This window comes from Orbicella franksi, chromosome 10 (assembly GCF_964199315.1).
Source record: "Orbicella franksi chromosome 10, jaOrbFran1.1, whole genome shotgun sequence".
Classification (NCBI taxonomy): Eukaryota; Metazoa; Cnidaria; class Anthozoa; order Scleractinia; family Merulinidae; genus Orbicella; species Orbicella franksi.
The window spans coordinates 793,523-815,041 of NC_138154.1; the positions used below are offsets into that span (position 1 = coordinate 793,523).

At 39.5% G+C, this 21,519-nt stretch overlaps 1 protein-coding gene and 2 pseudogenes across 1 annotated transcript; 1 reads left to right on the forward strand and 2 right to left on the reverse strand.

The window, feature by feature from the left end:
* Nucleotides 1-4,366: 4,366 nt before the first annotated feature.
* On the forward strand, nt 4,367-7,875 carry LOC145501317 (uncharacterized). The gene has a single exon (XM_081480806.1). The coding sequence runs from the start codon at nt 6,477-6,479 to the stop codon at nt 7,866-7,868; it is 1,392 nt and encodes a 463-aa protein (XP_081336932.1). The 5' UTR covers nt 4,367-6,476; the 3' UTR covers nt 7,869-7,875.
* A 798-nt stretch (nt 7,876-8,673) lies between these two features.
* LOC145501318 (uncharacterized) lies at nt 8,674-9,945 on the reverse strand (annotated as a pseudogene).
* A 3,029-nt stretch (nt 9,946-12,974) lies between these two features.
* LOC145500064 (uncharacterized) lies at nt 12,975-19,581 on the reverse strand (annotated as a pseudogene).
* Nucleotides 19,582-21,519: the final 1,938 nt, after the last annotated feature.

The window sequence follows — 21,519 nt, forward strand, 5'->3', positions numbered from 1 at the left end:
GAGCCAAAGCATAAGATTCAGCCAGTGATGGTGTTTTGTCCTTATTTGGGGAGTGCAGGAGAATAGAGTTGTGGGTTCAGGTGTCCTTTATCACAATAGACTACGAGTAGTCCCTCTTTCGCTTAGTCGAGTCTGTCGTGCGAGACGCGAAAGAAAACCGCGAGAAAAAAATGGCTGCGCGAAATCCTGGAGGCGAGGAGCACACAAAAGGAGGGACTACCACCTAAGCCCAAGAGTTTGAATTATGCGTTGCTCTCACAACGCAAAAATATGATTGGCTTATGTTAGGAATGTTGACAACGTGTTGTCAACATTCGAGATACCTGTGATGTCTTGCAGGAATGTTTTGGAACCGGAACAAATTGAAGTGTTGGAATCGCGCTTCGCAAGCCGTGATGTTCTTGCAAATCTGCCAACAGGCGCTTTGGAAAGATTTAAATTTATCCAGTGTTTTGTTTGGCAAAGCTTTCTGCCTCCACTCCGACTGCAAGCGTGTTAGTGATTTCGCCGCTCAACAGCATCATCTAAGTCAGCGAATATAAATTCACTGAGCTTGGCCTTTCTGCCGTCCATTTGAAAGATTGAACCGGACTCTCACTTGACACCTGAAATTTTCCGCTGCTATCGGCAAACATTTCACCGCAGTTGGATGATGTCCTATGTATAATGTGTAATGTATAACATAAATTCTCGGTTAAAACTCTGTGGAAATTTTCGCAATAACTTTTAGATGCAGCGAAAATTGTTACAAGAGGCCTCATTCACTGTCTTCTTTTTAAACTTTTTTTGACAGTCGGTTTCGCTGAACGAACACTGAACGAAGATATACTTCTCACGGCATATGTTTTTGCCTGGCTACCTGAAGAGTAGAGTGGAGCAATTTTATTCAGATCTCCCGGAGCTATTGATAACAGGCGATAATAAGAGGATGTCAAGATGAGAAATCCTACACCGAAAAATCACTTGGCCGTGAAACGGCAAACTCTTGGGCTTAGGCGGTAGTCCCTCCTTTCGCGCGCTCCTAGCCCCCAGGATTTTGCGTGGCCATTTTTTTCTTGCGAATTTCTTTCGCTTCATGCACGACGGACTAAGCGAAAGAGGGACTACTCGTAGTCTATTATCACAATGGGGACAAATGTTTGGCCTTTTTTCCTTTTTTGGGTTGTGGGCCATGAGAGGCTGACCTGTACTGTGGGAAAGCTGCCCTGTAGAAAGCACAGTTTGAGATATTACTACTGATGTAACTGAGATGTTAACACCATAGTCACTCTCAGACTACTCTATGCCTATAATTAACATACTAGTAACAATAATGCACCACTCAATGCAAACCCAACCCCACCCTACCCTTCTCCTGGCTGGGTCAAACCAACACATTTCACCTGGTGCTCATTGCTGAGGTATTTAAATGGTTGCACCTTTTAGCCACTTTTTTGCTTTAATGAATAATATTGAAGTTTCTGGCTTTGCTCAAATAACTTATTCTAGAAGATATCAAACACCCCCACAAAGGGTCTTTTGGTTTCAGCCCCTCTTCCCCTCTAGAAATTCCAGTTTGGGCTCATACAACCCCCTTCTCTGTACCACCACTCAACCCTAGGGAATCGTTTCCAATGGTCCTACATGGGGAGGGTATTAGACTTTCTGAAAAGTCCTTCGTCTTGTTTATTCAGTACACGCCAGATGAAGGACTTTTCCTGCTTGATTGCCACCAATTTTAGCAACCCAAAAACGGGTCGCTGCGCTTCAACCAATCAGAGTGTAACAGTTTCTTAAGTCAAAATTGAAATCTTGTTCTCCCGGGTTGTTTGCATGTACAGTAAAAACTCCTTAGAACACCAAGCCAGTGTAGGAGAACAATCTTTACTTTATTGTCTTTAATCCTAATCTTGTGGCCTCAGGGCATTTTCATACGAATCGAAGCAAAGCGGTCAACTGAAATAATTACATCAAGAAATCACTAAATATCGTTGCGTTTCTAACTTAGAAAGCAATCACAATGATCATGCCATGTGCTCATGCTAATAGAGAGCCTTGAGAGGGGTTGAAATCTAAGTATAGCTCTTACTAGAAGCACAAATTTACATAACAATGTAAATATCATCATCATAGCTTACCAATATCCATGGGTCTTGATTTTCCTGAGAATTTCATTCTAACTTGTTTTACAATCTTGACCAGAAGGGGTCTTAGCTTGAACTGAATTTGGGCTGTTTGTTAAGCATTAAATGCATCAATCACGGTAACGTCAATCGAATGGGAAAATATTTCTCAACTTTATCGGAAGCGGTAACACAGAGGTCCCCTGGATATCCCTTGGGGACTGAATTGTAAAACTATGCGCAATGAAATGTGACTTGCGGTTAAATTCAATATGGCATGCATGGCTTGGAATAACTTGGAATTCCTAGGAATTCCTGATAATTCCCAGTCATACTTCCACTATTCCCAAATATTTACAGAAATTCCAAGGTCTTGGATTAAGCATAATTTGCATGTCTTGGAATAACTTAGAATTCCTAGGAATTCCCAGACTACTGGGAATTTATTTTGCAGGGGAAATAATCTACTCTCACTAAGCCCCAAGTTATGCAGGCTATAAAGAAAGAAGACATCCGATGTCTAAAATCAAATCATTCACTTTAATCAAAATGTACATATTAAAGGACAAACGTTTCTTAAAATATTAAGCTGCTCAAAAAATAATCTGAAATAATAATAATACATTTATATAGCACCTTTTCTGCAAGATTCAAAGGTGGTGCTGCTTATAACTGAAACAAAAATTTAACTAACATATTACAAGTTAGAAGCTTGAGTAAAAGGGGGTGTTTTAAGTTTGCGTTTTAAAATGTCTACAGTAGTTTGATTAAATATCCTGTGGCAGAGGATTCCACAGATCTGGAGTAGCAACTGAAAAGGCCCATTTGCCATAGGGGTTGAAGTTAAAACAAGGTTTAATCCTTTACCCCCTAAGGCAAATAGCAGTTTTTCCTAAATCAGCAAATAAAGACTCTCTGCCTGTGTACAATAAACCATTTGAAAGCCACTGATCAGCTTTCAGTGTATTTAAGAACTGACATCAGCAGTTATGAAAGAGGTAGTCATTTTGAGAAAATTTGTTTTAAAATGTAAAACTGAAAAGCTTTCAAACTGTATCAGTTCTTGAATATCATAGGTATGCTCCTAAACTATAGCTTATTTAGCACATCTTAATACATAGCTTGATGTGAAACAAGTCTTGCATACCATATGTATCTCAAAAAAGAAACTGGAATATTATGGGAGTTGTCAACCGTGCCTTAGATAGGAGGGGGTCACAATTCTATGCCTTCAATGAGCAGATCTTTACAAGGCAATTTTTTGGTAAAAATTCATAGAAATCTCTCAAATATTCACAAAGTTACGACGTTGTGTGCCAAGTGGCAATCTTTGGGAGTATTGAGGGTTTTAATTAACTAAATGAACTAAATGTATGTACAAGTAACAAAGAAAAAAAAAATAAAAGCTAAAAAATTTTGAATGAAACAGTTGTTGTTTTACCATGGCCACCCCAACCACCATGCCAGAAATGGGCCATCTCTGAGGGGCCTTCCCTGTAGGAGTGCCTCCATCCACTGCATGTAAAACATTTTACTGAGAAAAAGAAAATGACATGTATTAAAGCAAAATTTATTATTTTCTGCACATGCTACAACCTCATTCTCAGGGTCTCTCATCTTAGAGAGATCCTGGGAATGAGGTTGCACATGCTAATGGTTTCAATTTGTGAAAACCGTTGGGCTGATGTTTCCTTTGTTTCAAATTCTGACAAATTCGATGAAGACAACAGGACAAAGACAAATTAAAGCTAAGAGGTTTTAACACGGATTCTGCTCAAAGTTCAAGCAATGAGTGCAAAACCTATTACTAAAAATCTACTCATAACACAGTAACTTTGAGAATACTATTTAAAACAACCCACTTTAGTTCATTTCTCCAAGTGACCCCACTATTAAATTCCCAAGCATTCTCAAGAGAGCTAGTGTCAAACATCACAAGAATGCTTAAAGCATGTGTTATTGTGTTTTTAATTAACGCGAAACGTTGGTTTTTATTGGAATATGGATAACTTCAAGTCCAATTTTCTCTCGTGGGGTCAGCTTGAGAGCTAAAGTCTCGATAAGTTCTTAACTGTATTCAAAATATTACCATGCCATGAGGTTTTGTTTGGTAACTTAATTTTTGCCATTATTGCTCAAATGTTCTGCAGAAATCATCTTAATAGCGGCATTAATTGTTGTCAGTTTATTATCATTGGAGGTCGATCATAATATTAATGTGGAAACAAAGGTAAACTTCATTAAAAAAATTATAAAACTTAAAAAGCTTTTTCGAGAGCAATTTTTTTAGCTTAAGTATGGTAGAAATAGTCTACCTTTGCTTAAATTTCAAAACCGGGCCATAGTATTTCCAGGTTTGCAGTAATATCAAGGAGTCTTTTAGTTTCTACTCCTCTACTGATACTTCTGATTGAAATTCTCATTCAAAAAACTCTTGTTTGTCCATTTGTAAATATTGATTTGGTTGGTAGAGTACGTGCAGGTGATGTCATCAAATTCTCAAATCCAAAATTAAAGAGCCACTAAAGATTTCATTCTCTTGAGGCATAAGATGAACCAAATTTAGAATCTTAAACTTAGAGAACTGTTTTTTCTATTTATTATCTACTACAGTGGCCCACAGCTGTCACTGCAAAACAAAAAGTCACGGCAGAACACCCCTAATTCATGGCAAAACAAAGTTAACTCACGGCAAAATAAAGTTTACTCACGGCAAAACAAAATTTACTCACGGCAAAACAAAAGTTACTCACGGCAAAACAAAGTTTACTCACGGCAAAACAAAGTTTACTCACGGCAAAATAAAATTTACTCACGGCAAAATAAAATTTACTCACGGCAAAACAAAAGTTACTCACGGCAAAACAAAGAAAACAAGTTGATCAGCGGTTGTTATTTGCTTAACAAATGGTATGTCGTGTAACAGTAACACACTGATCGCTCGGAAACCGCCATTTGTAGTGCAGTGTTCCTTATCTTGAGCTCATGATGTTTTGCAGCGCTTGTGGTTCGATAGTCGATCAAAATGACAACTTTTGCAAAGACTGTGGTAAAGGTACGTTTCTTAATCTAAAGTATTTGTATTTGCATCTCTTTTAGTTCCGAATAACGATAGGCACGTGAGAAGACACTGCTACAAATAAGCTGATCAGCACATGTCTTGAATACGATTGTGCATGTACATGTAGCCAAGTGTGTAAAAAGGACATATTCATAATGTATGGGCCTTGATGAGATAAGGATTTTTCGACCGGTGGAAAACACTGTACGTCTGTGAACAATCAGAGAGCATGAGGTTAAAGGCCAAAGCATTCCTGATTATTTCCAAAATCATTTATCTTGAGTTTTATTGATGTTAAGCAGACTCAAGGCTGTAACACTGTTTAAAGTAAAGTTTTCTCTGAATATGAGGAGTGCATGCTACATTATTTTGCTTCATTGTTGTTTATGTTACTGTTAAATGCATCTTGAAGAGGTCAAAGGGGTAGACAAGTAGATGAGATAGACTGAATATGATTAAATTGTGATGTTTTGTGATGGAAAAGTTTTCCACTATTTTCTTCATTTCTTCCCCCTTTGCCAATACCTTTAGGTTCTTTTATAGTGGCCCTTTTCATTGTCTATTGCAAATGAAATGACCAATTCCTCTTAGTCTAGGTGCAGTGATATAACATGTAGTGTTGAACAATCATTTTAAATATGAACCCCTATTTTACTCAGCAATTCACTCAAGCACAGCAAAACAAGGAACAAGCTCTGAAGATAGCAATTTTACTAGTACCAAAGTGAAGTCATTTGCAAGCTTCAGGAAAAGTAAGGGGAAAGAGTAGAAATCCCAAGTGACAAAGTCCAGTAAAGAAGAAAAGAAAAAAAATGAAGATGTTGTAGTTCACTTTGGTCTTATGGAGTGGAATGAGAAGGATCAAATTCTCAAATCAAAGAGAGGTAAAAGATTGCCATTACGACTGTCACCTAATGCAAGTTATGCTACTGTACGACAACAAGCAGGAGAAAATGGAAAACATTCCACAGCAATCTTTACGATGAAAGTCAGGCATACCATTTACTATTGGAGGATGGGAAAAAAGCCCTCTTTTTACCTGGGTCAAAGAAAGAGCCCTTTACACTGAGCAGATACCAAGAGGAACTAGGGAAAGATTATAAAAGAATCACTCTTTTCTTGTGCCCGATCATCACTTTCAAATATCTCAAGGTAACTTTGATGAGCACAACGATTTGACTGACTTTGGTGATGATGACAGTGATGCTCCTACCGCTTCATGTAATAAGCTCCAGAAATGTGAAATTGACCTGACCTGCAACATTGATCACAAAACAAGCACTCAATGTGATCAGTTTCATCAAGATCAGCAGATGGAAATGACTCACAAGCTTGAATGTGAGGACCAAGATCAGAAGCATGAATGTGATCGATCTGCTAAACATGATCTGGATATGGAATATATTCAGCGCCTTCAGCAGCTTGAGGAAGATGAAAACTTAGCTTTTGATCTTCAAAGGTGCTATGATGCAGAGGATAACATCATTCTTGAGGATGAACACACAACAATCAGTGATTCATCTTCAGTGGTGACCTATTTAGGTAGGCAGGTAGATGAGTCAAGTATTTTATTCATTGTCACAAGAAGAGGTGCCCCACTAGACCGGACACTATCAGTATGGAGCAGAGAGGTGAAAAAGAACACTGGTAACACAAAGAAAGTTGTGAGAGTCCACTTCAGTGGGGAACAAGGAATTGATTCTGGGGCAATGGCAAAGGAGTTCTTTACCATCACTCTTCCTAACATTGGCTCTGTCATCTTCCCAAATGGGCAGCCAGTGGTTTCCACATTCCATGTACATAATGGAAACTTCAAAGCCTGTGGAGAGATTGTGGCTGCAAGTATAGCCCAAGGTGGGCCAGCACCATGTTTCCTGGAAGAAAGTGTCTATGGCTTAATGGCAGATTCAAATGTTCCTCTCCAGCAACTGGAAAGTGAAAAGCATCTGACGACATCTGACAGGGAATTACTGAATGCAATTAAAGAGGACATAGCGGCACACACCGACACTATTATTGAGCATGGGTACACAGGAACTGTCAATGCTTCTCACATTGAAGAGATCCTAAGTTCTGTAGCCATCAGTTTGGTGAGCAAGAGGCTTGTTTACCTCAAGGAATTCCTGAATGGGCTAGATTCCTATGGTTTGAAAGACATCATCCAAACCTATCCAGAAGCTTGCAAGCCACTCTTTGTGAAATATGCGGGTAACAATGATGCAGTTGATGCAAATTACTTGTTTTCATCACTGCACCCAGAACATGCTGAGGAAGGAAGCTCACAAAGGAAAGTTGAAGAGTCTACAATGGATCTTCTTCAAGATTTCCTCTTTCGCCTTGAAGATGATCCAAATGTTAATTGTTCTGGGTATGCAGAGGCAATGGCAAGTTGTAAGGACACAGGCAAGGAAGCGCCTGCAGGATCTAAAGAAGAGTTGCTCCTTCCTGACCTAACACCAGCAGGTGTTTTGGGTTGGTTAACTGGCCAGAAGCACAAGCCTGTCAGTGGAGAACAAATATCAATGACTGTCAAATTTGATCATGATTGTCTTATTAGGAATCCAAAGCACCAAATTCGTTTCCCAGTAGTTAGAGCTTGTGCAAAAGAAATCACTTTCCCAGTAGCACACATGAAAACACAGGAAGCTTTCAATGAAGTCCTCGTGTTAGCACTGTCCAAGGGACAATCGTTTGGTATGGCTTAATGCTATTCATGCTATTATCATTATCAGGGACCACTGTGAGGAGATTTACAGGGCAAACAGACATTGTTTTCACAACAGTTATGACATTGTGATAGAGCTCTAAAAACGTTGAAGTTTAGTTGTTTGGGTTAAGAACAGATTTGTTATTTAGGAGGAGCAAAGGGTTGGTACTTTTTATTGATAAAATGTTCAAGAACTCCCTGAGCATTTTCAGCTCTTTTTACTCTTCATGTTTTTTGTGTACGTTTTCAACAATCCTCAAAGGAGGCCATAATCTAGAGTTGAGTTCTTTATTACTGAAAAAATTTTTGAAATGTTATATGACCTTATTTCTGTTGTTGCCAGAACAGCTCTGTGATTCAACCACAAGTTAATGTTAAGGTTATTTTTGAGGCATACGATATTAATGCAGCTGGCATATCAACTTTGAAAATTGCTTAAATGTATCTTGAGATTCCTAATCATACATGTTCATATAACCTTATGTCTGTTATGACAATGTTCTCTGGCACATTTCTTGCATTAACAAGTGTAGCCTCATGTTATGGTTATTGAAAACACAAATACAGTTACCATACAGTTTTGGAAATCAATTTGAACAACAAAATAATGAAGTTAATGTAACAGTTATACTTTGATCATGAAGTCTTCTTGAGTCACTATTCTTGAATAATAATTTTAGTAACAGATATACTGTACAGTAATGTTAACACCAAGTGACAGTTGGTGTGATTTTGGGCAAAAAACACGGCATGATTTGCTTAAAATGAGAAATGTCAAACAATATCTCAAGTGATTTTAGCAATTAAGCACCATTTATGGCTGCAGTTAAAAGTTTGCGATAAAGTCTCTATGCCTCTTGCCAGTCATTTGGAACGCTGATTCCCAGGGCATTTTTAGCATGATCAAAGTAATCTTGATATTCATTAACACTTCCTCTCTGAATTATGTGCTGAGATACATAATCAATTTCTGACTGAGGAACATTAAGCAGAAGGTTTCCAACAGCCCCATGAAACTCTGGCAAATAGAATAGTGAATCAGGACTACCAGGGACAGTGTTGTGCCTACTTTTCCTAATTCTGTGGCTGTTCCAATGTTCTTTAACAATGTCAAGATCTTTCTGGATAACTGGTGCAAAACAGTACCACAAACATTCCTTACTTAATTCAGAAGAAGAGTCCAAGACACCCTCAAACTCCAAATCTTGGAAAAAATTGCGCCATCATGTTGACCTGTTCCGTGAATAAAACGACCACCACCCTTCAATTCTTTGGTTTCTAGGTGATGAGACATAACGGTGGGCATCAGCATCACCATGAAAATAACACTGCATTGACGCTGCCAATCCATTTTCAGTGCCAAGATCTGTAATTAGCTGTCTAGAGCATCCCTTCAATTCCTTTACAGTGCTTAAGAAGTAAGTGGCAATGTTGTCTGGTGAGCTGTTGCACCTGGTAACCTCAAGGCATAATATTTTCTGGCTGAAGCCATCTATTGCCCCATGTATGGGAAACCCAAAGGGCTTCAGTTTATCATAACCATCTATGTGCCAGGTATCATTTGGACCAAGACAGTGATAAGTCCTTCTCTTCAACCGGTGAGCTTTCCTCAACTGGCAACCTTCTGGATCCACTTCTTTTAGTATATCTTGTACTGTTATATGAGGAACATTCAAACCTTCCATTTTTAAGGTGTGCCATACTGTCCTGTATCCTCCACATGATCCAGGTCCCTGGATAATCTTAATGATACGTTGTCTAACTGCCTCTAAAACCTCACCAGAATTTTCTGCGTTAAAAAAATCCCTTCTCTTGAGTCCATATGTCTTTAATCGTCTTAAACGTGTGCTGTAACTTATTTCATGGTCATGACGCTTAGCAAGGAAATGAATGATTTATTTGTAACTAAAACCACATTGAAAATAATATTTGATAATGGTCTCTTCATCAATCTCCACCTCAACTTCATTGCTAAAGTCTTCTTCCTCACTTGAATCTTCTAACCTTAGGTCTAAAATGTCAACGTACAAAAATATAGGGATGACAACAAGACACTTTTTTCCACAGCTTAACATATCCAATGCAATGCAATGCAATATTTAATGTACTCATACACTTAGCTATTTTTGGTGTGTCCTGCAGATATGACCCGCAAAATCTGCAATGCACCAACTAGTTTTCAAGTAAGCCACAAAAAGAAAAGAGAAAAAAAGAGAAAAGATCTAACTGTACAAACTTTAAAATATATGCTATGACTGAATGAAGAAATGTATGTATGCAAAGTATTTACAAATGAACGGTTTTACAGTATAACATATATTACGAGCTCAGTATATAAGATTATGTCATAGCACTCTGTGAACCCATTGCTGTGTTAGAAGGTCAAAATCTAATATATTTCTTGAATTACTGACCGAGCTTCGCATATGCCAATCGTTATTCGGAACTAAAAGAGATGCAAATACGAATACTTAGAGATAAGGAACACTGCACTACAAATGGCGGTTTCCGAGCGAGCAGTGTGTTACTGTTACATGACATACCATTTGTAAAGCAAATAACAACCGCTGACCAACCCCTGACCAACTCGTTTTCTTTGTTTTGCCATGAGTAATTTGTTTTGCCGTGAGTAAACTTTGTTTTGCCGTGAGTAAATTTTGTTTTGCCTTGAGTAAACTTTGTTTTGCCGCGAGTTAACTTTGATTTGCCGTGAATTAGGGGTGTTCTGCCGTGAGTTAATTTCGTTTTGCCGTGAATTAATGGTGTACTGCCATGAGTTAATTTTGTTTGCCGTCAGATAACATTGTCTTGCTGTGAGTTAAGTTTGCAGTGCCGTGACTTTTTGTTTTGCCATGACAGTTGTGGGCCACCGTAATCTACAATATCACAATTTCTTGACTTTATCCACTGCATGGTTTTTTATTTTATTTTTTATTGGATGACAATGCACACACTATTGTTTTAGTTATCACTTGATCCTTTGTGGTCTCATCCTTGGGTGCTCAGGTCTAGCAGCAGGCCTAGGGGTGCTACACCTGCCCCTGGTGGGGCTCCTTCCAGTGGTAGTACAGCTGCTGCCCCTGCAGGGGCTTCTTCTGGGGCCCCTTCTCCTCTTCCTAGAACCATTTCTTCATCACCTATTTCAAAATAATTTGAATAATAATATTATCTCACTCACTAAATAATAACACCTGGTAGGTAGAACAAGCAACAGTAGATGGCACAGCTGGTAGCATAGCAGCAGGTCTAGCAACACAGCAGCAGGTCTAGCAGCGCGGCAGCAGGTGGCGCAGTGGGTGCCACTGGAGGGGTTCCTGCAGGTGGCTCTACAAGGGCCCTTTATAGATTAAGGCATGGCTGGGGTTATGGGCATTTCTTCATCACCTGTTTGAAAATAATTTTAAAAATATGGTAAATACCCTGACTTATAACTCTTGGTAGGTAGGACAAGCAAGAATATTTAACAAATGGCCATTAAATTAAGCTGACTGTAATTGGGTTAACATTCCTATCACAATAGTTACAATACTTCCATGCAAAGAAGGGTTTGATATTAAATGATGTTCACAATTTACTGGTGACAACTGCTCATCATGTAGACCAAAACAATTGCATAGGCTATTATATGTTCAGTTGCACTCCTTGCTAAAAAAAGAGTAATAAAATTCTTAGCAGTCTTTTTGCATCATGCCACCATGTTCAGTTGTAAAACTTTTAGCTTAATATTCCAATATGTACAAGAACTAAATTACTCGAGGCAACCATGCAGTTCCCACTAATGCCACCGTCTATTCCGGATCATAACTACTGTTTAAGAAGACTGCGTCATCAATGTACCTTGCAGGTGTGTTTCTTTTTAGATAGGAAGATGGAAACTTAACAATACCTGGTACATTGACAGTACCTCAGTTGCCTGCATGCAGCCAGGTAATTGAAATAAGCTATACAGACTATAATTAATTGCTGAAGTACTATATACAGTTTGCAAGAATTTCCACTCTGAATGACAGGCACATAATCTGCAGAGTAATGAAATTTTGATATCTGTGATTCTCAATTTTTTCTCTGTTCGTGAACTGTGCCTGAGACAGCCCCCCCCTTTTCCTTGTACGATCCTCTCTTAAAGGGGCAAGCTAGGTCACACTATTTTAGGTTATTTTGTTAATTATGAGCTCTAAACATCAAATTGGCAGAACAAGAGTCTTTCATTTGCAAAATCACGGGTACATAACAACTGAGAATGATTTTCCAGCTGTGTAAATGACATTTTGATATAAACTGATATAAATTTGAAAAAAAGGTGGGCCGACATTTTTCAAATTTACCCAAATGCAATCCAGTGTAATCCTCTTCAGTTTTGTCCATCCATGTCCCTTCTTGACTTTCCTGTGTTTTGTTTGAGTTCTTCTATAGTTTTGAGCCGTTTTTGTGATATTTTAGTCAGTTGTATGACCCTTTGATCAGTGCTGAAATTGCCTAAAATTGCATGACCTAGCCACTTTAAATACAGGCAATATGGTAAGTAAATGTATCATATGCCTTCCTTAGCTTGCCCTTGAAAGATAGCAGGGATCTGGAGGGCAATTAAGCATTGCAGGTTATTATCACTCCCATCTCTGTGACTGGACACATGTGATAGTAAATTTGATTGTTAACTGTATAATGTTTTGCTTAACAAATTTTAGACTAAATTTATCTTTTCACCACCAACCAATTTTCATCTATGATGATAGTGTAACATGTATGTTTAACTCACCATCTGATATTTCACCACTGGCTGCTTAAAAGGTTAGAAATAATGAAAACTGATTAGTAAGGAGTTGCTGTATGATGTGAACCAAGAAAAAATAACTGGAAAAAAATATACTGGAAAGGCAAAATGACAACTGGTAATTTACATTGACCTTTTTGTTAGCAACTCATCAGCTTCCCTTCTTCCAGTAACTGTGGAAAAAAGAAGAAAAACAGCTGAATTTATTCAAAGATTTCCACGATAACTCCACAATTGAACAAAGATCAATGTTATTTATTGCTTTTCACTTATTTTTAATTTTTTTTTCTGTTACCAAATTAATTAAATCCTTTCAAGCAATGGAAGGTAACTTAGCAACTTCTAATCTTTAGAATGTAGTACAGAATATTGTAAGAATGGAAAAATTAATGCATATAAGTAACTCATAAACCTTACTTATTCCATTAATCAGCTAGTTTATATAAGCTTACTTTACTTGAAGCTTATAAACTGACATTAAATAAAATTATATTTTATCTCATTCCATTTTCCTTTTGCCTTAGGGATGGGGGCTGCTCTCGCCGTGCTCGTTTGCTGAAGCATGATAAGTAAACTCTACAAACAAAGCCACCAATCTGGCGTAAATATGGCCACTAGCGTGACGTTTATTTGTCTCAGATAAAGTTATCAAAAATTACAAGTATTTGATGTTATCTTCAGCAAAGGTGGGGCACAAAAAACCGCCAAAAGCCACACATTGTGGCCGCCCCACCAAGACAAGAGCAGAGCCCAGCCCACAATAAATTCAAGGAACCCGATAATCCCAAAAAGGAGATATTAGTCTGATCTCCTTAGGTATTGAAAAAAACTATAACGAGTGTCGGAGTAGCCCGAGCGTGTCGTACTGACTTAGATCCAGAAGTGAAAGTAAAGGAACCACTAAAGTCATAAACAGTGCCACAGCTCATGACTGACTGGCGTGTAAATGACGTGACAATAACTCTACAAGATATGAGGACTATAGGCAATAACAAAGCCACAGGTCCTGATTTACTAGCGTGTAGATGACGGTGCAGTAACACCACCAAAGGGTTAACCTATCATGACTAACTAGCGTGTTTAGTACTCAATACAAGAATTAAGAAAGGACAAAACCATTCACGAAACCACAGCTCCTGACTGACTGGTGAGTTAATGGCATTACATTACTGAAAGCTAAAACAGCGCCTTGAGAGCGTGTGAAGTATATTACATGATAATGACGGAATGACACGAAGCATTAACAGTGCCACAGCTCATGACTGACTGGTCTGTCAATGCCATTGAGTCAATTTCCCATCCTACGAAATGTAGATAATTAAATGCGTTACAGCCAATGACGGACAGGCCGGCGGAAGACCTTTGCTATGGGAAAAACCATGCTACCGATGTTAATTAGCGGAAAGTGTTTCGTTACGGATATAAAGTTTAAATGCATCAGACTTCCAGCGACCAAGAGCCCTGATTTGAGAATCAGAGAAACCTAGGTCAGCAGCATGACAAGCAGCACCGATGCAAAAGCTGTGACTTTTGTATCGGCTTGAATCGAGAGAACAAAAAGATAAACAAGAGCGCATTTGAGCGTTGAACTGGGTGACAGTAACAGGACGATTGTGTAAGCAAAAAAGTGGACCTGGTGAGAAAAGTCTTACTTTGCAATACTCAAGCATCGCCTGTACTGGGCAAAAGGGCGAAGCAGAATCACGTGTTATAATAATGTCCACAGGCCGATTGTTTGTGTTATGCTTAAAGTGACAGATTGTTATCTTTAAGGATAGTATGCAACCGTCCTTTGATAAAAATGACAGCGACTCAAATTGCACAACTGCATTGCCGCACTCAGGGCTCTTGCTCGCTAGTTCCCCTATGCGGAAAAAACCGTAAAAAGCTGTCAGGAACATAGCCTTGAAAAGTGTACGCTGAACTGCCGAAGAGTTGGTGTGCTGTAGTGAACGCACAAGCTGGGAAAGAACAGGTTTCGTGATAGGAAGTCTGGTATCAGGTGACCTTTGTTTACTGACTGCAGTCAAAAGTTTTTGAATCAAAAATGTCTTAGTTGGGTCAGGTAATTCCTTCATTTTGTGAACATAGCTGATGGCTGATAGATAAGAGGTAATTGTAGACACGGCCAATTTGCGTGCGCGGAGATATGATATAAAAAGCGCAATTGCGGTTGGAGGAATCGGAAGTTGAAATGAATAAGGGCACTCGAATTGGTGGTAAAAGTCACAAAAAACTTTCCAAGCTCGGGAATACAACTTTTGTGATCCCATGGACAGGGCCAAGGAAAGCAGATCATTCAGGGAAGCGACCAGCTCTTCGGCAGAAGGCTGTCTGGCACTTGAGTCGGCATTTCGTCCGCCTCTGGAAAAATTTGTTTGAACTGTTTCACCTGCAAGCGGGATAAAAAATCAGCACGAGAATTGTGTATACCCGCTATATGTCGCGCCCGAAGTAGAATGTTGTACTCCAGCGAAGTAAGGACTAAGTCCCTGACAAGTAACATAATGAGCTTATTCTTTAAAGTTTGCCGGTTGATAACTTCAACTAGCGCTGAATTATCGGTCACGAAACAAATGCATTTATTAGCCATGGTCGGCCCCCAAATATGCAAGGCAATGATGATGGGAAAAAATTCGAGGAAGGTAATATTTAAGGAACTCCATGACTCAGGCCACAAGCCATAAAACCATTTTCGACCGAAAACTGCGCCATAGCCTTTTGAACCGGCTGCGTCAGTGAAAAGCTCGAGCGAGGTGGAGGTAACCCATAGGTCATCTAAAAAGAAAGCACGCCCATTGAAACCCGCTAGAAATTACATCCAAACCTGTAAGTCGGCTTTAACGTCTTTGTTTAAACGGATACGGTGGTATGGGCGCTGTAGACCTATCGTGAGGTCAATAAGACGACTTAAAAAAGCTTGGCCTGGTAAGATAACTGAGCATGTAAAATTCAGGAGGCCGATGAGTGATTGGAGCTCCTTAAGTGTAACCTTCCGGTGTGAATAAAACATGGATAACAAAGTGTGGCATTTCTGAAGCTTATCCTCTGGGAGCCTAGCCTCTTGTAAAACAGAGTCTAGCGTAATACCCGCGAACTGCAGCACCGTATTTGGCCCAACGGTTTTTTCCTCGGCAATAGGGACGCCAAGGAATTTACACATTCCTAGGAAGTTATTAAGATCTGAATGACATTTTTCGGCAGATTCTGCGATAAATAAAAAGTCATCGAGTATATGCAGTACGCTTGAGGCCCCCAGACGATGAATGGCTATCCATTCAAGAGCGGTGCTAAAAGCTTCAAAAATGGCACATGAAGAAGAACAACCCATTGGGAGACAGCGATCATAGTAATAAAGGTTCTCCCATTTCATACCCAGCAAGGGGTGATCGTCAGGATGGACTGGGATAATCCTAAAAGCCGACTTTATGTCGGTTTTAGCCATGAAACAGCCCTTGCCTGTACGTTTCAGAGCGGAAATAGCGTCGTTGATTGTTGCGTACGACACCGAAGAAAATTCGCTAGGGATAAAGTCATTTACAGAGAAACCTCGGGGAAACGACAAATGATGAATTAGTCTAAATTCTGAGGGATTTTTCTTGGGAACTATACCTAAAGGTGAGCAAAACATGTCTGGGAAAGGAGGGTTGTGAAAAGGGCCCGCTATACGGCCGGTGGTAATTTCTTTGTTTAGTTTATCGTGAACAATGTCCGGTTGGGCAAGGGCGCTCTTTAAATTAGGAGGTGCAAAAACTTGCCTCTCGCCCTCGAAATGTACGCGAAAACCAAAATTAAAGCCTCGAAGTAAGTAATCTTTTAAAGGGAAGGGATAGCCATTTAAAAGGCCCTCAAGCCGATCTGCCTTTACGGGAGTCATCGGCTATGGAGTTCTGCGGGGGAGGATGGGAGGTTGACCGTGGACTAGCGCGTTTTTGACCCTTGGCGTTACAGCGAGTGGCAGGATGCTTTGCCCCGCATTTGAAGCACTTATGGTTGAATTTGCATCCACCCCGCAGAAGCGACCGGCTTGAAACGCCCAACAGGTACCTTTCGGAAATGGCGACTGACCGGATCGGGGTCGACTATTGTTGGGCCAGTCGCCGTTAGATGGGGTTTGTCGGCCACGAAATGTCACCTTTAGCCATAGTTCCCAATGCACTGCGTCCCAAGGATACTTGTTGGGAGCAGTTTGCCGGAGGAGGGGAAATTGCTCGTCGTAAAAGAGCCAATCGTCAGACTTAGCGGCAATGTCTCTTACGATTTCGCAGTATTTCATCAGTTTGGGTGCCTCATTAGGAAACCTAACAACGTAAATCGCTATGAAAGTATGAAATGCCGATATCCATTGATTAATGGTAGTGACCTTTTTCGTAGTCTTACAAGGCTCGAGAGTAAGATGAGCCCCCGAGCTGAGAGAGGAGGTATTGACTGACAAGGAATAACGATCAGGACTAGGGGATATTGAAAGTAAAAGACTGAAATCTACAAACTCGCTAGCCCAGACTCGAGCCTTGACCTTATCAGTAACGTTGCCTCCCAGCTCGAGGGCAATACTGGAAAATACTAGCTTCTCTGAATAGTCTAGAGAAGAAGAGCCAGAGGAGCTGGGCTCATGAGTACCTTTGTCTGGCGATGTGAGAAGGGCCAACTGCTCGGAGATTGCCTCTTCGACCGTCATGGCGGTGCTCGCACCCTCACTTGCAGGAGGCTTGTCAGTCGGCAAATTTGGAGTCTTCATTGCAGCTTGAACGGCGCTGGTCACAGCGGCCGTAAGGGTTGCCGTTAGGGCCGCCATATCTACAGTGGAAGCGGTCGCAGGTGGGACCACCGTTGCTGTCGAGACCGAAGGAGTGGCACGAACACGTTTGGGTCGACCGCGAGAGGTGCTGGCAGATGGGCGTTTACGAGAAGACATAGCTTCACAGAGAGTGTAGTAATTAAATAAAATTAGACTTCGTGATTGAACAAAGAGGAGTTCATGCAGCTACCTTTGTTAAACGAGAAGGGCTGAACTAAAATGCCGATGCGCGATGCGAAGGGCAGATGTGATAGGCCCATAATTAAAACTGTAGCTAGTCGATAAGCAAGTCAAAGCCAGGTTCCGAATATACAAGAAAGAAAATGGCGAGGACAGTAACCAAGTGCAATTGGGCATGCGGAATGCGGCCGGAAAGGGTTGTACACTTAAATGGCAACGTTTTGCTCTCATGATAGAATTATTTTCTCCGTCAGATAAGGGGGCAAAATTAATGAATGGTAGGAAATACAACTGCCATCAAAATCGAGATAATTAACATGCACCCCATTAAGATAACGGTGACATAGCATACAGCCGACAGTAGAATTAAGAGCATTGCTCAAATTTGTCGGCAGATAAAAGTACAATGTCAAATAGCTGCGGACGCAACACAGCAAGGAAACATGAAAACAAAATTGGAACCGGCGACACGCAGATATGAATAAGTAGCTAAACCACATCAAGTAAACGCAAGCATTTGAGCACTGCCCCTCGTAAACTGTGATACAATTTATGTTGCCCTCTACCATTCAAGTGAATGCCATCTCCTAACAAATAGGTACCCTTTGTTTTCCAAAACCCCCTGTGAGACCAGAAGAATGCGTATGGGATGGGCTCAAGTACCGTTTTCATATATTTTGTCAATAGCCCAACTTTCGAGTTAAACGCAACATCGGAAGAGGAACAGCGAAGCGTTTGACATACGCATATCAGGTCGACCTTGTACTCTTCGTGTAGCACAGTCACTAGATGTTCCAGTGAGGAACCCACTGTAATGGCGGGGGAGTTGGGCAGGTCATTTGTTCCTAGCTGTAAGAGCACTATATCAGGGCCAAAATCCTCCACAATACTTAAATCATACTTTAAAACTTTATCGATCGTTCGACCGCCCACGCCGTGCCATTTGCACAGAAATTCTGGTGTTGAAATACCGAACTTGGCAGTATAGGCGCTTTCGTTCGGACGATTAATATGCTCGTGCAGGCAACGAATAAAAGAGTGGCCCAGAATTAAGACGCAAGGTTTTCCCATTACGTTAGTAAATTAAAAAAGAAACCGGAAAACCCGACAAACAACAAAAGAGGGTGAGGGGTACTTGCCTTAAAACTTGAAAATTAGCTCTGGAGATAGCGTTGCTGCTGAATGGTAAGGAGGCCGAAACTGACATGCCAAGCAAACTAAATAGTAACCGCGATCCCGCCTACTAGTATCTGATTGGAGTCTCCTAGGTGATGTGCCTTTCCTTGCTCCACCCAAATAACTGATAGACGTATTATAGTACCCAAGAAAATGTCTCGATATAAAATAACATTATATGTGCTGCATATAATGCTTCTTTTTTTCCTCTTCAAGACTGCCTTTCACTCTTCAAATTAAGTTCTTTGACCCCATGACAAGTGTCCAATTAAAAAAAAATCTTGAAATGAAAGAATTTGTCAAATATCTTACAAATGATTGAGTTTAGTCTCAATGAAGAATCACATCAACTTCACCTGTCATAGAATTGGTAAACCAATTGGAATTATTGCTAAACTTTGACATTTATACATGTATGTCCCACATTGCTTTTTACTTTAATAACTCCCTATTTTAACTCTGGTATTATGTGCATGGGGTCACTGTTCACAAACACACTTAAGATGATTGCTATTCTTACAAAAATGTGTATTGGGCTTAATTCTCTTTCAAAAAAAGAAAACATTCAATTCCCTTAAATCCATTTGCCTTTCAATGCCACTCTTATTTTTCTAACATTTGTCCTTCTCGATGTATTATATTCATACACATAAAGCCCCAATAAGCCTCATGAATCAATTTCTAAAAACCAGTACAGTACATATCTATAATACCAGATCATCCACAAATGAGTGCTTCTCTGTACAATTTCTCAGAATAGAGAAGATGACAAAATCCTTCACAAGAATTGGTGTCTCAGTCTGGAATTCCATCCCATATTTAGTGGAATTACTAAGCAAATCTAAATTCCAAAATAATATAAAGGAGCTACTCCTTTATGTGTTCCAATGTGAAGAAATGGCTATAATTTAATTGTACCCTTGTACCTTTTGTAATTTTGCTGTTAATTATTATTACTTAGCTGTCCATTACTTTTGTACATTCTTTCCTTTTTAATTTTAACTCTTTCCCCCATCTCGATTAGTTCTAGAACTAATTAGCACTTGACAATAATAGTTTGTATCATGAATTATTGTACAATGTGCTTTGCGAACAATAATGGATAGTGAATGTTAAAAAAAATATTTTGAGAAAACCTTGAAATTAATAGGTAACTTACAGCACACTAGCCATCCCCTGGCTGTAGACATTACATTTCCTAGGAGAAAGGAACAATTCAATTAAATATGAGGAAAAAACAAAGCTTACTCTGAGACTTTCACAGAATTTAAAGCTTTAGCACTCACACTGCAAATGCTCGAAATGGCTAGGGATTTCAAGGTTTAATGCTTAAGCTTATATGTAATCTTATCCTTGCGTGTTTTTTATGTTTGCAAATAATTGAGAAAATAACTCCAAACATTCGCCAAAGTGTGCTTCTGGAAGACACTTAGTCAGTAAACAGCAAAAAATTAGATAAGTCAGTTAATTTTTATGATTTTAGGACTTTTACGAGCTGTAGATAATCTTGTTTTGCAAAGTAAGACATGATTGAAATAAAGTTTGGTTTTGGATTTTGATACTATTTTGTTCACTGTATTGCACAATTGCTATTCCCCTGATCTGTCGTAAAACTCCCATAAGCAATTTTCAAGACCTTGATTTATGACCAGGCATTTATAGCCAAACAAGGATTCTGAACAGAAAGGCCCATTTAAGTAGCGTCAACTTTGCTTCAATATCTGTTCAGAACTTTTGAGGAGTAGCGGCCTCTCCAGATCCCGCTGTTCCTGAGTATAAATGGTATAATTTTGGCAGTCATTTGCTCCTGTCGACCTCACCAAATGAAACAACTTTAACTCAAAGCTATTCACTCCGAGCTCCCTTGCTTTCTCCTACAGGCCGAGAAAATTTTCCACATGGCGTTTGAAGTTAGTCAAACTTCAGAACTCATCCCGAAACGAAATTCTTGACCGAAAATGTTCAATTACTTGTGAACTCCTGTAAAAAGTAATGACAGCACCAATGGCTGCCATGTTTTAACTGTAAGGTCTGCAAAAGTAAACTGCAGGCAAAGTGCAGGCTGCGATCATGTCATGAAATAAACAAATAGTGCAATCTCCAACAGGACACACAAAAGACTAAAAATGATGGTAACAGAGGGTCTCCAGAAGTGTTAAATGAGGTCAAAGTTACCTGAAATTTAGTTTTTATCTCAAAAATGTCGTTATTCATCCTAGAAAGTCTGCACCCTTTAGGCGTTATGTACTGTATATGCTAAAAAGTCAATCTTTTTTTATATGTTAGTCAGTTAATATTTTGACGTTTATGTGGTTACTATACCAAGAAAACCATCATTACACACTTAACAGTGAACCCCATTGACACCCTCTATCAATTGTTTCACTTAAATTATATTATATTTGATTACTTTTGGCAAGGTAAAACAAACAAAAGTCAAAATTGTTATATTCCGTAAATTCTTTGTTAAAGCAAGGTCAGTAAGAATAAATAACCCAGGAGCTCCACTTTTATGCCTGGCTAAATCTATATATTAGGGCTGTAGGATCCGTGAGATGGTCTCAGAAGTGCCCTTAATGTAAGGTATGGTCACTGTAGTAACAGGTGTTGGGTTCCTGTTTGTAGTGTGAGCTTCAGTAGGTCGGTAAAGGTTTCGTCTAATAAAGTCAGTGTTGCAGTTGTTTTTGTGAAAAACATGTTCAAGGTATCTGTTTTTGTCACGTA